This window comes from Melopsittacus undulatus, chromosome 3, assembly GCF_012275295.1.
Source record: "Melopsittacus undulatus isolate bMelUnd1 chromosome 3, bMelUnd1.mat.Z, whole genome shotgun sequence".
NCBI lineage: Eukaryota > Metazoa > Chordata > Aves > Psittaciformes > Psittaculidae > Melopsittacus > Melopsittacus undulatus.
Window position 1 is genome coordinate 50,750,443 of NC_047529.1, and position 14,998 is coordinate 50,765,440.

Sequence of the window (14,998 nt, forward strand, 5' to 3'; positions counted from 1 at the left end):
AAGTGGCTGTTCAGAGTTTTTCAGTAACCATAACTTCCTACCTGAAAGGGAAAGATTGTTTCTACAAAACTGACTACGAGATATGGTGGCTGACCTTGCAGCAGGCTATGGGTCACAACTCTTAGGAAAAAAAGTAAAGAGATTATTCCAAATAGCACTCTTATAAGTTTCAGAAAATAGGGTTGTTCCTGAAGCATGAAGAGGATGAAGGCTGTGCTTTAGTCAGTGTCTTGGTTTAAACCCAAATCGCACAGCTAGTTGACTCACCCTCCTCCCCCCCTCGCTCCCCCAACTCCCAGAGAGTTAGGAAGGAGAATCCAATGAATGTAGCCCCCACAGGTTGAGATAAGAACAGTTTAATAACTAAGGCATAATACATAAATCACTACTGCTACTACTAATAATAATAATAAAGATAAAGGAAATAACAAGTGAAGAGAATACAACACCTCACCAACCACCAACCCGTAACTCACCCCGCCCTGCCTGACCGAGCACCGACTGATACCTCCTCCAACCCCCAGAGCCCTAGTTCTTCCAGGTAACTCTCAGTTACATCCTGGGTATGACGTGCTATGGTATGGAATACCTCTTTGCCTAGCCTGGGTCAGGTGTCCTGTCTCTGCTTCCTCACAGTCTCCCCTCCTTCCTGGCAGAGCATGAGCTCAGAAACGGCCTTGGACAAACCAAACATTTGAGCAGTAACTCAAAACATACTTGCTATCAGAAACCGTTCCCAGCCCGAATGTCAAAACACAGCACTGCACCAGCTACCATGAAGGAGAAAAAATGACTGCTACTGCTGAACCCAGGACAGTCAGCCAAGCTTTGACAGGAGAGGTTTATCAGCCATATGGTAGGTAGCAGGCTGATATACATTGACTAATCCATTTTGAAATCCTAAACCAGAAAATAGCTTGCCCTTTTACAAGTGCCAAAAATACAAATAAAAATATGAAGCAACATCTTAAAAGGCTTTGCCTTACTGAAGCAATGCAAAGAAGCATGAAGAGTAGAGTTTGAAAATTTCTTCCCTTCCTAAATTAATCGTCTTTTGGAGAAGAAATAAAGACATATTGACAGATGGTGTGAGGAGACAGCTTCAGGTGAATGCCACTACACCTTCTTGCTCTCACAGAGGGTAACTGATAGAGCCAAGCAGCAGCTTAGCACACCACCTTCGCCAAGCCCAGACTTGCACTGGTGAGGACGTGTACCTACAGTAAACTGAGACCTGCTAAGGACACCAGCTGTGTTGCTTCCCATCAACAGAGACATAGCGTGCAGGGGAACAACTTGTTTCACCTTGTGGAGAGTTTCCATCTTTCAGATATGCTTGTTTGAACTAACATCAGCTGAAGAAAATGGAACAAGGAAGATGATGAATATAGTAACCAGGAGCTATTAGAGCAGAAGAAAGCTGTGTAGCAACACTGCTCTTTATGTGGTCTATCTGAAAGCACACAGAAAGAAAGGCACTAGAGAGCTTAACTGATCCTCATCAATCTGGCATAGCACGCCTACTCACATTAAGAGGGATCCATGTAGCCATGTATAACCGCAGAAAAACTTCAGCTCCTGTCACTGCTCTACAACAGAATCTGGCTTGAAAGGAAGATCAATAAAACCACAGGTTTCTTTTAACAAGGTTTTCCAATTTAAAACGTGTTTTCCTCTATGGTAAAGACTAGTATAATCATTAAAATACCTTATACTAAAACTGAAAGTAGTATTTGCTCATTCTGCTGTGTAGGCAAAAAGTCATCATCTGCAAACAGAGTTTGCTCAAGTCCAAAAATCAGATGTGAACAGGAGAAGCTTCTTGCGCATGTACGAAACAATTACTTTTTTCACTGTCTCGAGATAGCATGTTCCAAATCCCTAAAGCTCACCAGGATCTAAGTTCTAAAGCCTTTAGAGAGCTCAGTTACGAAAAAAACCCCTTCAGTCTGCAGACGACACAACCATTTGAAATAGGAAACATGGTGTGGGTTTGGCTTTATGCATTTCGGTGCATGTACATCAATTCAGATCACCTTAATATCAGAATGATCGATATTTCCACCATATGCCTTCAGCTGAGTGGCAAGTGTAAGACAGATACCATCATTAAATTGCACGTGTAATATGTAGGGTAAGAATTTGTAAAACAGACACAAAAATATGAAGTAATTGCATATCCTTATCTACCTGGGTAGCAAGAAAAGTGCTGCACTAAAAGCAATGCCTATACATCATTACAGCCAACTCATTTCTGTGGACAACAACTGCTGAAGAAACTATTTACTTTAAATCTTTTCTGATATTTATTCAACACCTCCCTGCCCATCTTCTTTTAATGAGAAATTTCATGCATATTGAGTATTGACATGAGTGCTTTAAATCACATTATAGACTTTAAAAGTGATTTAAATAATTTATAGATTTTCAGCATCTATATGGAAATAAATAATTCAATACATTAATATGCTATAGGGCATGTTTAATTTGGGGAAACGATACTGACCCACTGTATGAATCATTCATCTCCGCCAAGTATGGTTCACTTTGCTATAGAACAGCAGAGGTGCTGACAACCAATTCCAGTAAAGGTAATCTTCTCTTTAAAACAAGGTGGACTAGAAATAACAGAGGGGCAGAACATTTCTAAATTAAACCACAACTATTTACCCTCTCCAATCAGGAAGCGTGTCATAGAGCACACCACCACTCTTTCCAATGACATGGCAATCCACACTTAGTGAGCATGTTCCTGTGGCCTTATGAATTCACACGTGACACACCCTAAAACAAACAAAAACCCCCAACAAAAAAAAGCTTCCTTTCTAATACATTAAACAATATACAAGTACATCATTTGCTTTGTGATCCTTCTTAACTTTCAGTTATGCAACATGGGTGTGAGGGCAGGGGACATAATTTAGCAATAGATACATCATCCAGGAGGCATATTTTGTAAATAAGCCTGTCATTTACATTTGTAAGGTACAAGTCATCTTAACACTCAGTTTCTCCCTACCGCCCATACTAGTAATAGGGCAGCATGATTAAAGAATAAAAGTCAGTATTCAACATAGCAATATGAAGAAGTCAATACCTACTGCACAAAGCTGGACTGGGGGAAAGCAGGGGCAAGTCAGGAGCCACCACGCAAACCCAACTGACCCTTTACAAGCTATGGAAAAGGGTTTTCCTTCAGCATGACAGCACACAGCTTGCAGGAGGTGAAGCCCTGCACAGCTGGTGAGGGGCCATGGCTCCAACACAGCTGTATGGGACAAACCCAACCCATCCTCAGTTTCTCTTCCCAGGAAGCAAACCCTTCCCTTCCAGCACCGTTTCTCAAGACGTCTGCCACATTTTGAGGCATTCCTCTGACTTCAAGGATTCAACAGAGAGTCTAGGAGTTATAAGGTATAAATCTTAGAACCATGGAATAGTTAGGGTTGGAAAGAACCTTAAGATCACCTAGCTCCAACCCCCCTGCCATTGACAGGGACACCTCACACTAAACCAATGAACACTGAACCCCATACACACACATACATGTAAATACGGTGTGTACAGTAACACTGACGCAAAGTAAACTTACAGAGCACAGACTAAGCAATCGTTGGCAATCTGTCCTCTCACAAGCACCTAGTTAGAAATGAGGCAATGCCCAGGAGAACAGAGTACAAGTTCAAAGGTTCTGCTTCCACAAACCAGCAGGAAAGAGTGACCACACGTACACACACACACAAAGCACGCAGCTTGAGCATTCTAAACCGAATTAGAGCTCAGAGGGACTTTCCAATGCCATCACACTGCGAAGCAGAAGCGACCCAGCCGCCTGAGCGCCTCCACCTCCGCACGGCCATCACAGCGGCCCAGGGCCCTATCCTTCCTCGGCACCGCCGCCCCGGTCCGGGTGAGGCACCTATCCCCCCGCGCCACGGGAAGCGACTGCCGCCCCCCGGCGAGCAACAGCGGCCCCGGGGCGGACACACCGCCCGCCGCGAATGGCGGAGGCCTCGACAGCCTGCAGCCACGCAGCCCCGCCCGGCCGCGGCCTCCCTAGCTCCCTTCGGGGCCTGCCGCGTCTCCTACCCGGGCTCTTGAGGTTGTACCGGGCCTCCATGGCAGCGGGCACCACCAGTCGCTCGCTCCTTCCGCAGCGTCTCCAGCAGCGGGGGCCGGGGCACGGGATAGAGGAGGAGAAAGGCCGGGCCCGGCCCGGCCCAGCCCAGCCCAACCCAACCCAACCCGCCTCGGGAAACTCCCCTGACGTGGCAGCGGCGCCAGCGGCCCCTCTGTGACCGCGGAGGGAGGCACCTGCCGCGCCGGCACCGCCCCTGGGCCTCGTTGTCCCGCCCCGCACCGGGGGTGGGCGCTGGCAGTGCAGCCGGGCGCGGGCGGCCCGCCCGGCAGGGCAGGGCAGGGCAGGGCAGGGCAGGTGGCGTGGTGCCGTATGGCTGTGCTGCAGAGGTTAGGCTGCACAGGGCGCCCGACCGTCAGTGTCGTAGCGGGGAGGAAGCAGCCAGTTTCCAGCAGCAGTAGGCAACACTCGGGCCCCACAGCAGAATAGCGGCCCCAGGGGCAACCTTTCCCATCCCACAGTGTCAGGGGAATGTTTGTAGCTACAGCTCTGGTTTCTTTGCCACCTAGTTACCGCCACGCTGTGCTTGGGATAGTCCTTTTAAGAATTCGTACTTAGGGAAATACGTAAATTATAGTGGTCATAATCTCCACAGTCTGTTTGCTTTGGATTCAGTACAAGCTGTAAATAAGAATCAGAGAGCTTTTATATTGTCTTCAACAACATAAGCTTGAAACTCTTGTCTCTACCTCACTAATTCTTGTCTCTAGATTTTTTATTTCAGCTAAGTTACTTTTGCATTGTTGCTGTTCATTTTTAAGAAATATTTTTTTTCATGCTTTGCTGTCTCAGTTCTCTTTTCCTTCTTTGACTGACCAGCAGTGGAGAACAGTTGTAAACAAAACCAGACATTTTTTTCACCTCTCTGTGTTACCAGAACTGCACAACAAGGCATTGCTCTTCCCTTTCCTGTTCTGTTGCACAGTGGTGCTGTGGTAACAGAAATAAATAAAGCAACTTTACTCCACCTTAACAAGGAGCTGAATTTTCAAAGGGGGAAAGAGATCTTCCTCCTTACAGGACACAGCACTACAAATAATGTAAAGCATAATGCATATAGTAGAAGGGAAGGGGTGGCATCAGACATTAGGGTTCCCTCTTACCCCAAAAGCACCCCAGGGTACCTTTAATGGCCAAACGATTCTTGATGGTGTTCCAGCATATCTGGCCAACAAGGGCTGATCTGACTGCTTGAGATGGTGAGGTGAAGGCAATTGTGTGATGTTTGCAAGGATGTTGGTCATTCTTAGGAACTATGTCCCATCTTTCCTTGCGTGCCAGAGCCATTGTGCTGTGCAGCAGGAGAAGGGCTCTGGGACCACCTGTGACTAGACCTTGCCCTGGCCCAAAGTGGGAGAGCAATATTTTGCATTTGGAAATCTGGGCTTCCATGTAAAAAGTTCTGGGATCTATTTTGATAGAAGATGAGTTTTAAAGTGTTATTATAATGTGAATAATGGCATGAATTGAGAAGTGATAGTTACCGTGAACTAGTTAAGAATAATGTGGAGTTCAGCATTCCCTTCTGGGCTCTGGCCTTTGACCCTGGCTGCGCTTAGAATGTCACTTTGTATATTGCAAGGAGGAAGCACCTGCAGTTAACATGAAACTTGGGCTTTTTGTTAAAAAAAGAAATAACTCAGTCACTGCACCCACAGGACAGCTGAGCACTGCTGAAAATAAGCTGAAGAGACTTAAGGTGTAAGTAACAGAAATTCACTGGTAGGACGGAGGTACACATTTCCCCCATTTAAGTAAGCTACACTGTGGCCTGGCTGTGTGCTGGGGCCATCGCCTGGTGGACTTGTGCAGAGCTAGCAATACAAGGCCGCTTTCATTATCATGTATTGTTAGTTCAGAGCCAGAGTGCAGGAGGTGAATGCTGACAGGTGAACCATCAATTCCTGTGAGGTAGTCAGTATAGAGGCAGAAATCAGGATTAATTCCCAGCCCTGCCTGTTAGCAGACAAGGAGCAGGCACTCCAGGGCTCTCCCATAGTCAGTGTTGCTAGTCCGGAGCAGCAGCCTGCCTCATCTTCATGCTTGTGATCAGAAATGCCCTTTGGATTTGTGTTTTCATATGCGTTTTGGTTTAGGATTTTGCATGAAGAAGCCATTTTGTGCTAGACCGTGGGGGGGTTTTAAATCAAATGCCAAATAAAGCAGCAAAATTGCAGTCAAATCATGCATGCTGGCAGCACTTCATGTAGCTTGTGTATCCTGTCATATGATCTAACTTGGTGAAAAAATAAACATGCTCAGCTGAAGCATATAGAAACTGAAACTGCTGCAACAAAGATTTACTCATTTAACACCACACTGAATCCTTGCAGAAAGAGCTTGTAGAACTTCACCAGCTTGGCTGCAGGACAGCAAAGAATCACTAGTTTTGACTACACAAAATATTAAAACTTGTGTGGCTTTTTAAAGGCACAAAAGATTTAATTTTTTAAATGTTTTACATTGAAGTAAGGATTCAATTTGACCAAAAAAAAATCACTAATAATTTCTATTTTTTTAATGTCTATTTTCCTAGAGGATGTTTTTGCTCATGTTTCTAGTTCTTTTTTGCAGATGTGGTATAATGACTTTTTTTCTTTTGGATGAAAACAGAGACTCTGATACAGCCACTTAGCTTCAGAGCAAGGGAACATATAGGCCCCTCTGCTGCAAATAGTGTTACAAGATTAATTTCAATCATAAGGTTTGATAAAATGCATAATTCTTCAATTGTGTCCATTTCTACTGTGAAAAAAAGCCAAATGGGAGTAAACATATGGGCAGAATTCCATAGACAATTGTAAACTATGGATATAAATTTCTGAGCTGGTTATGAGAGGCTCACTTTATAGCTAATGGAGAGGACCAGGAGCTTTTACAGCAGAGTTCATCTTGCCTGGAATAGATGTTAGCTGTAGGTCCACCAAGTCATGCTTTAAAAGTTCCTCAATTTCTGTTAGTTGCAAAGGGCTCAGTCATCTGTGTTCTACACTGGCCTAGTTAGGTATTTTCATATGCATGTATAGCTGATATATATATGATATATATAGCTCACTCTATCTGATACAAATGCATCATGCATTTCCCCTCAGTTTAAAACAAATGTTTCAGTTGATAGAGCCTCTTATTTTTACAGAAGGACTCTGGATGAGCTAACTTTAAAGGTCCAAGAGGGAAACTCAGCAGGTAGGAACTGGAATGGGAGTTCAAGCAGGCAATTGGGGGGGATGGACACCAAGAAGCTTCCAGCAGGAGCCCCCAAAGAGGGAGTTACTGCAGAAACTTCCCGTTTCTCTTAGAGGCAGGACAACCGTGGCACATGGGTTCAGTTTTTGCACTTGGGTCTGACATATCAGTGTGTATATTCTTGCAGATCTCAAGGAATTAAATTGGTAATGCGACATTGAACTATTGTGTATTTATCTGTGCAAGGCATATAATTGTGTCAGTCATTTCCTAGTCATTTCAGAGTGGGGTTTGTGTGCTTTATAAGCTGTCTCATAAACTCAGCTACAAATACTTTCTACTAGAGAAGGCTTTAGATCACAAAAGCTCATGAAAATACAATAGTTCTTTGTACAAAGCATTCACACCCTGCTTTCACCAGTTCACAAAATGTAGAGTGGATTGCTTCATTTACAATGCTACCCTTTCAATACAGACAGTTTGGCTGCAGAATTAAACTAATGGAATTAAAGAATCTAATATTAATATGCCTATATTGTCAGTGGTAACAGATATGACTCACTTGGAAGAGAAATCATTATTGTGCTCATTGGTGACTAATACAGTCTCAGCTTTTAAAATCCTTTATGTGAATTCAGACCTGGTAAATCTGGATTCAACAAGCACACCTCCTCCTCACCAATAAAAACAAGCGTGGCATTGTGTAACCAATGCCCTACAGCAATTGCACAGATGCGTGGTGCTTCTCAGGAAAGCAATTACTGCCTTTTCTTCAAGCTTAGTTCTAAAGCAGCCGTCTCACAAAACGGGTGGCTTTGCCAGCTGACTTTTAATTAGTGCTGTTTCAGAAATGGAAGAAAGAGAATGACAGAAGAAGTTTCCTGACTGCTGTAGCTGCCCAAGGGAGTGCCTGATCTGGACCATCAGTGCAGAATGTGGGACATCTTGCAGCACTCCATATTATGTGAAGTCAAAATGAAGGTACTTACTTTTCACCTTTTTTATACCCCTGAAGAATGCGAGAAGTCACACCAGTCACTTGACTCACATCCCTCTGGCATCATTGCTGTAATGGTTCAGATGGTTCCTGGTTCAGAAGAAACGTCCAAAGGTGCAAGTCAGAGCTGACGCAGCTGTCTAAGTGACAGCTGTTTGTGACTCTGGACTTCCCTGATCTAGTTACTCTATCTTTAGCTACTACACATAAAGGCATGCTTTTTCTCTGGTGCATATTCTTTACCACACAAATTGCAAAGAGTGGTGGATAGTTGGAGGATCGTTTTGAACTATTCTGATTAAATCTTGTGCCAGTCTTTAAGGAGAAAATACCAGGCATGGCCTTTGACTCATGCAGCCACTTTTTCATACTCCTCTCTTTTAGCCCCAGATTTTCTGCTCAGCATTTTTTGCTTAACGTCAGTCGCTGCCCATGCCCCTTCACTTCAACTTACTCCCATAAGCTTCCTTCTGGGGTGGGAGCATCTGCCTTCACAATTACAAGAAAACCAGAGGGAAAGGAGTCAGGATTATGTCTGTTGGACTGCCATCAAGCAGGATTTCCACTCCATACATTCCAAAAATGTCACTCAGAACTCTAATGTGAACTTGGCATGTACCTGCTTTTGTACAGGTGATTGCATATAGCCCATACTGACTCAGCAATGGGAATAAAGGATTTATGAGCAGGCTCTTAATTTAAAGCTCCTCAAAAAGTCTTTTACAATTGGTGTAAGGATGATTAAAGCTTACTGTGTCATTAACCAAGATATACTGAGTTACTAGTTGTCTCTGCCAGTCCCCTGTGGATATCTGGGACACCCAGGAGTTTCTCAGATGGTTAGTGGAAATCTAGGGCTTGATTCACGTGCACACACATAAACATCTGATGCCATATGAGGTATCCTAAGGTAAGGAACACATCCATGTGGAGCAGAAAGGTATGATAGAGAATCATAGAATGGTTAGGGTTGGAAACGACCTTAAGATTGAATACTGATGCTGTTATGAACAAAGCAGTAGCTGAAAGCCAAGTGGAGTGCCTATAGCACCTTCAGTGATATAAGTGATCCATGTGGGCAACTGGACTAAACTAATCACAGCACTTGAAGAGAACCCTGCGAGTGGCTCTGCTGACCTGTCTACCCTATGGCAAACTTCATTGCTGTCTGGGCTTCATCTGACTGTATTGGTCCGACTCCACTGTCTGCTAGCAGGTCACCTCCCTCTACAATTTCAGCTGCTTGGGGCCCACAGACTAGCCCTGGTAGGGTCCAGCCCCGTAGCCTTGGTTAAGCACTCAGGGCATCAGTACACCATGAGAAAGGGCTGCACAGCAGAGCCAGGCAAGGTATGGCAGAACCAGAGATGGAGGCAAGGTTGTTAAGATGATGTCCAGGAGAAAAACACTAATGTGAAAAGGTATAAAATGCGTAAAGGAAAAACTAGAGAGTCAGAAGATGGCAGTTTGGTGACACCAGCCAATGAAGACTCACCTGATGTTTTGCAGGTGAAGGTGAACACACTGATGCTTAGTCTAGTAGCTTGTTAGTCATAGCTACCTCTATTAACCAATAAATTATTACTTTACACTCCTAAATGTATCTGCTTGATTGTGCAGTCTGGTGTTGTCATAACTATTCATATTACAGATTTATAGCTTGGATTTTATGGGGACTACTTTAGTGTCAGCAATATAAAGACGGGAGAGGAGAAACGAATTAACTTCTCCCACCCTGAGGAACTTTTAAGGACGCACTGAGCTCATGGGAGCCAGAAGGTTTCATGGGAGAGGGTGCACTGAGGAAAGCAGGAATGGCATTTGTGATCTGTCAAGAGATCCTAAAGCCAACCTCAAGTTTCTGCATGAAAAGGGTTTATGAAGAATTGCAGAATTTGGAATGACGGCTGCTACTTTATAGAGAGAAAATGTGGAACTGAACTATGAAATGAAATTGTTAAAGGAACAGGACTGGAAACAGTGCTGAACAAGCAAAACAGGACTGGTGGGGTGAGCTGATTTGTGTGTGTCTGCTGCAGAGCTTGTATTCAGCATCTGGGATGTGAGACTAGACAGCATAATGAATGGCATCCTGGCAGTCAAAAGAAGTTCAAGCAGCTGCGAAGGGAGTATTGAAAGAGAAGCAATTTGTGGATCAGACCATTGGCTAGCCAGAAGATGATTCAGTCTTTCAAAAGGGCACTGCAGAACAGCAGAGTATGGTTTCACCTCTCAGTGCAGGGCCTAGAGACAAAGACATTGGCCGCTGGTACCTTTTGATTTGGCTTAGTCCTTTTGATTTGGCTCTGCAGGGTTTCCCAGAAGTCACACTCCTGTTCTCTCTATACTGCTTTGAAAAAGGAGTTGAAACAGATTGTGTTTCCCACAGTTCAGATGGCTCTGGCTGTTATCAAAGTAGTCCCCAAAACTGGTGGGGATGTGCATCAACAGGAAAAACGCAATCAATAGTTGACTTAATGTCAGAACAAGGAGGAATTGTATCACAGGTGCCAGATCCCTTGAAGAGTACCCCTGCAAAGTGGATGGTGGGGCTTCTAGTCTGTGTATGAGTGCTGGTTAAAGGTTTTAATTTTATTGCAGACACCCTTCACTCCATCCAATCAGGAATGGAACTCCAGCTGCAGCATTGGGTATAAAGGAGTCTGAAAGCATTACCACATCCCTAAGTGTTGGATGGTTACCTGGAATAACAGAAAGCTGGGGAAGGACATGGTTCAGTTTACATACAAGCATCCTGTTGTGATAAACCCATCATATTCTCTTGGCCTGCATTTTGTGAAAGAAAGCAGCTTGGAATACACTATGAAATGTTCCAGCCTGCACACTAGGCTGCTCTATTGCATCTCTCATGTTTGCACTCATCTGTGAGGTGATTCATCCCAACCCTTCTCAATTTAGCCTGTTTAGTTGTTGTGTTTGTGTTGGTTCTTTGGGGCTTTTTTGTTTTGGTTTTTAAAGCAAGGACATCAGTGTTTTTTTCTCTGCCTTCTAGTACTTACCAATTCTGAAATAAAACAACCTTCCTGCTTGTACCAGCTCCTGGTATTATTAAGGAAATCATTCAGCAGAGTATCTCCTCAGACTAGCCCCCTGAAAATCTTACACCGCATCAAAAATGTTTGGTCCAAAAGCCATGGTGATAGACTGCTGCATTAAATCAGTTCTTTTTCCTCTGGATGTATTTATATAAATGAATCTCTTCTTTTAAAAAATGTTCCGGAGATGATGAACTATTTAAAACCTGACTGCCAGTGTGAACTGTAACTTGAATAGGAACACGCATTTTATGGTGTGCATACACACCAAGATTACATAAATATGTTGCACCTTTTAAAGGATGTTAGATGCATGTAAAGTATTTTATGCAAGTCAGCTATTTTTGTACTCAGTATTTTTTTCAGTACCTTTTTGCTCAAGACCACAGCTCACAATGCTTAAAAGCGAAAGAGAATAGGCTGGCAGGAACCAAGGAGGCTGGATATCTCACCTGTTTACAACAAAACATGTATACAGAGATAGCAAAATGAGAAAGGTAACACAGACAGTATCAGGGAGAAAACAAATGAAAAGAAACAGTCTGTTAGAGTCTTTTTAAAATGTAGCCATTTGAAGATTGTGCATGAGCAAATATTAATACAGTGGGAAGTCAAGTGGGTTATCAACCATATGCCACCGTATCAGAAGAGCCCAAAGAATTTCCCAATAAAACTTATTTCTCATTTTACACACAGCTGAAATGGGTGAAGTTGATGTATTTGTCTGTAATGGAGCAAATTAATATGTGGCCACAGATAAGTATTTAGAATATGAGAAAGAAATTTTGGTGTTCATGATCTGATTTCCCCACCAAACAGGATATATATAAAGCTGCAGCAACAAAAATCACTATGTAATAATGTCATGCATATCATGCAGTACAAAAAATGGAAAAACCTCAATTTAAGAAAAAAATATTCTGCAATGACTATTGCAACTGACAGGGACAGTATGTCATTAAAACAAATAGTTGCTACTGTATATGATGACCTGTTAAGGGTTACTTTCTTTAATTCTGCAACTTATTCTGATGATCATATAAAAATGGAGGCAGTTTATAGGTTCTTTAAAATGTTTTTAAAATCCCTCCAGTACTTTCACAGAATGAACCCCCTTAGTATAAAGCTTTATCACAGGAATGCAATTTCACATGCAAGAAAACCCAGAAGTTTTGTTTTAATGAGGAGAAAAAATTTGTTGCATTAGAAAACATGAAATCTCAAATTATCCATTTGAATTATGTTTCATCAGAGTAGTTTGCTCTTGTCGATTACACTTCCATGCACAGAATTTCAGAAAGATGTTCCAGCACTAATGTTTTTAATAGCCACGTTCCAGTGCATGCTCAAGGATGCATTTTAACTCTTCAAAGAGCCCATTATGTACTCTGGGCTGCTGCTTAATGAATTACTTACAGAGATTTCCTCAACTGCAAGTTGTTGGAACTAATGTTTTATAGTTATTCAACACCTGACTTTAAAGCATCTATGGGATACTACATTAGTCTGGGTTTATTCTAAACCAGTGTTTTAAGGAGACATGGCTAGTTCAATAATGGGGCCTACCATGTCTAGGCAACCCCGATGATAAACAAAAACGGAAACTCAACAGATCATGTATTTTGGAAATCCTGCACTGTTTGGAAATTGACTACAATTTCTAATTTAAAAAAAAGGTATCTCAACTCTGCCTTGTCAGAACTGGCCCTTGTAGCATACGTGGTATTTCATCCCTTTAAAATAAAAACTAGAATCTCAATAAAATTTAAAAGAAAAAGCAATAGATTTGAAAGAATAGGTTCCCTAAAAAAAACCCAGCCTTGCATGCCATGCTCAGTGCTCAATCACTTCAGACACAATATGGAAATCTGAGGTTCCAATTAGAAAATGACTACTCAAAAGTGAAACATGTGAGTCATCACCTAAACTGAAAATGTCAAAGTTAAACAGTAAAACTAATGCTTTCTTAATGTTCTTTCAGTGTTATAATTAAACACATTTGAAATGTAAGTGACCTAAATTATGCTTACTCTGATAATACCCAATTAGAAATTTTATATGTTAGCAAAAGGCACCTTCACTAAATTATGCAACATAGTCTCTGCCAAATTCTGAAGGGGACTACAAGAGCTAACTTTATTGTGTTAAGTAAGTTAATAGTCTGCAAATACAAGGGCATGCATGACTACACAGAACTCAGGCCAAATATACTCAAACTACATTCTTTAGTTACGATTCACATCATAGCCAGTATGATGAGATACTTTATTTAAAAAATAGTAATAAAAGAAAAAAAGAAGTGTCTGGTCTAGCCTGGTAGATACTCTTTATCTCAGTCACCGGTACCTGAAGGAGTAAAGGCAGAAGGACAGGGATTGTGACCTGATAGTGGGACTCAACAAAATGAACGAAAATGTGGGCCAGGAATTATGGCAGTCCTTCGGTGAAGTCCTGTGGATCAGAGAGCTATAAGAAGGTGGCTTTTACCCACCATTGCTTTGGTGGTGAACTCTGAAGAACTGCTTTGTGTTACTTTAACTGAAGGTTCGGTCAGAAGAGCTGTCCTCACCCAAGATGACAGGTGGTGACAGTGTGAAAAGGAATTTGAACTCTGTATTTTTGAAGCATTCTTTGATTACAGCTACTATCATTACGGTTCACATTGACACAAGTGTCATACTTTCTGCTATTCTCAGTATTTCTCACCTTCCTGAGCACCTAGAACTGCATTACTTATCGAGTGAGTCTTGGTGGAGCTGAGCTCCATCTAATGACTAGCACCTTTTTCTAAGGACTCCACATGTATTCAATAGACTCATGCCAAAAGAAACAATTTGTTAAAAAAAAAAGTAAGTCACTGCATCAGGCAGCAGTAAAGGGTTCGGAAACTACTGGTCTCCCTTTTGGCAGATATTTGTATAGAGAGCCTTTAGCACCCACATCAACTGGCTCTATCAGCTCCTGTATTCCGTATATTTCTACAGCTTCAAGATGTGCCAATATACAGCATACAGAAACTCTGGACTTGCATTCAGACCACAAAAGATTTTAGACTTGCTTACCACAAGTTTAGCCCCTTGTTCCACAGAAACAAGCAGACACTGGGAGTCTTAACTCACTGACTGACATGCAGCATTATGCCTCACCTCGGCTAAGGGAAAACTCTCAAATTCCATCCACCCATCTTTCTCCAGAGCTATCTCAGTTAGGAGCACATTGGTTACGAATGACTGAGGTACACCTCTCCTTACCTGTTTCTGGTGTATGGCAAGCTGCCTCCCATTCAGGTCAACTCTTCCCACACCCAAGAGCTGCCAACACCACTAGACTGCACATGCAGTTGGTTTGTGAAGGACTGGGAAAAAAAAGAGCTGCTCTTCTGACCAGAAACTATAATTTTGTAACATTAATTAAACAAACCCAGTGAATACAGAACTCAGAAAGGAAGTTTTACTTCTTCTTAGGTTTGAGAGTGCTCTGCTGTCCTGGCTGATCCTGCGGTAAGTCTGCCCATGTTCAATAGTAAAATGTAAGTAGTGACGTTCGCTGATTACTACAGCAGGTATTGTCCAGTCCTCATTTTAATGGTCTCTTCTTGATTTCCATCACAGACGTACCCCT

At 42.6% G+C, this 14,998-nt stretch overlaps 1 protein-coding gene across 1 annotated transcript in view; it reads right to left on the minus strand.

Moving 5' to 3' along the window:
- The window catches only part of UBE2J1 (ubiquitin conjugating enzyme E2 J1), a 28,044-nt gene extending 23,797 nt beyond the window's left edge, over positions 1 to 4,247 (minus strand). Inside the window, exon 1 of the mRNA XM_034060735.1 lies at positions 4,090 to 4,247. Within this exon, the coding sequence (XP_033916626.1) occupies positions 4,090 to 4,120 (31 nt within the window). The 5' untranslated portion in view covers positions 4,121 to 4,247. The remainder of the gene's footprint in view (positions 1 to 4,089) is intronic.
- Between the last annotated feature and the right edge of the window lie 10,751 nt (positions 4,248 to 14,998).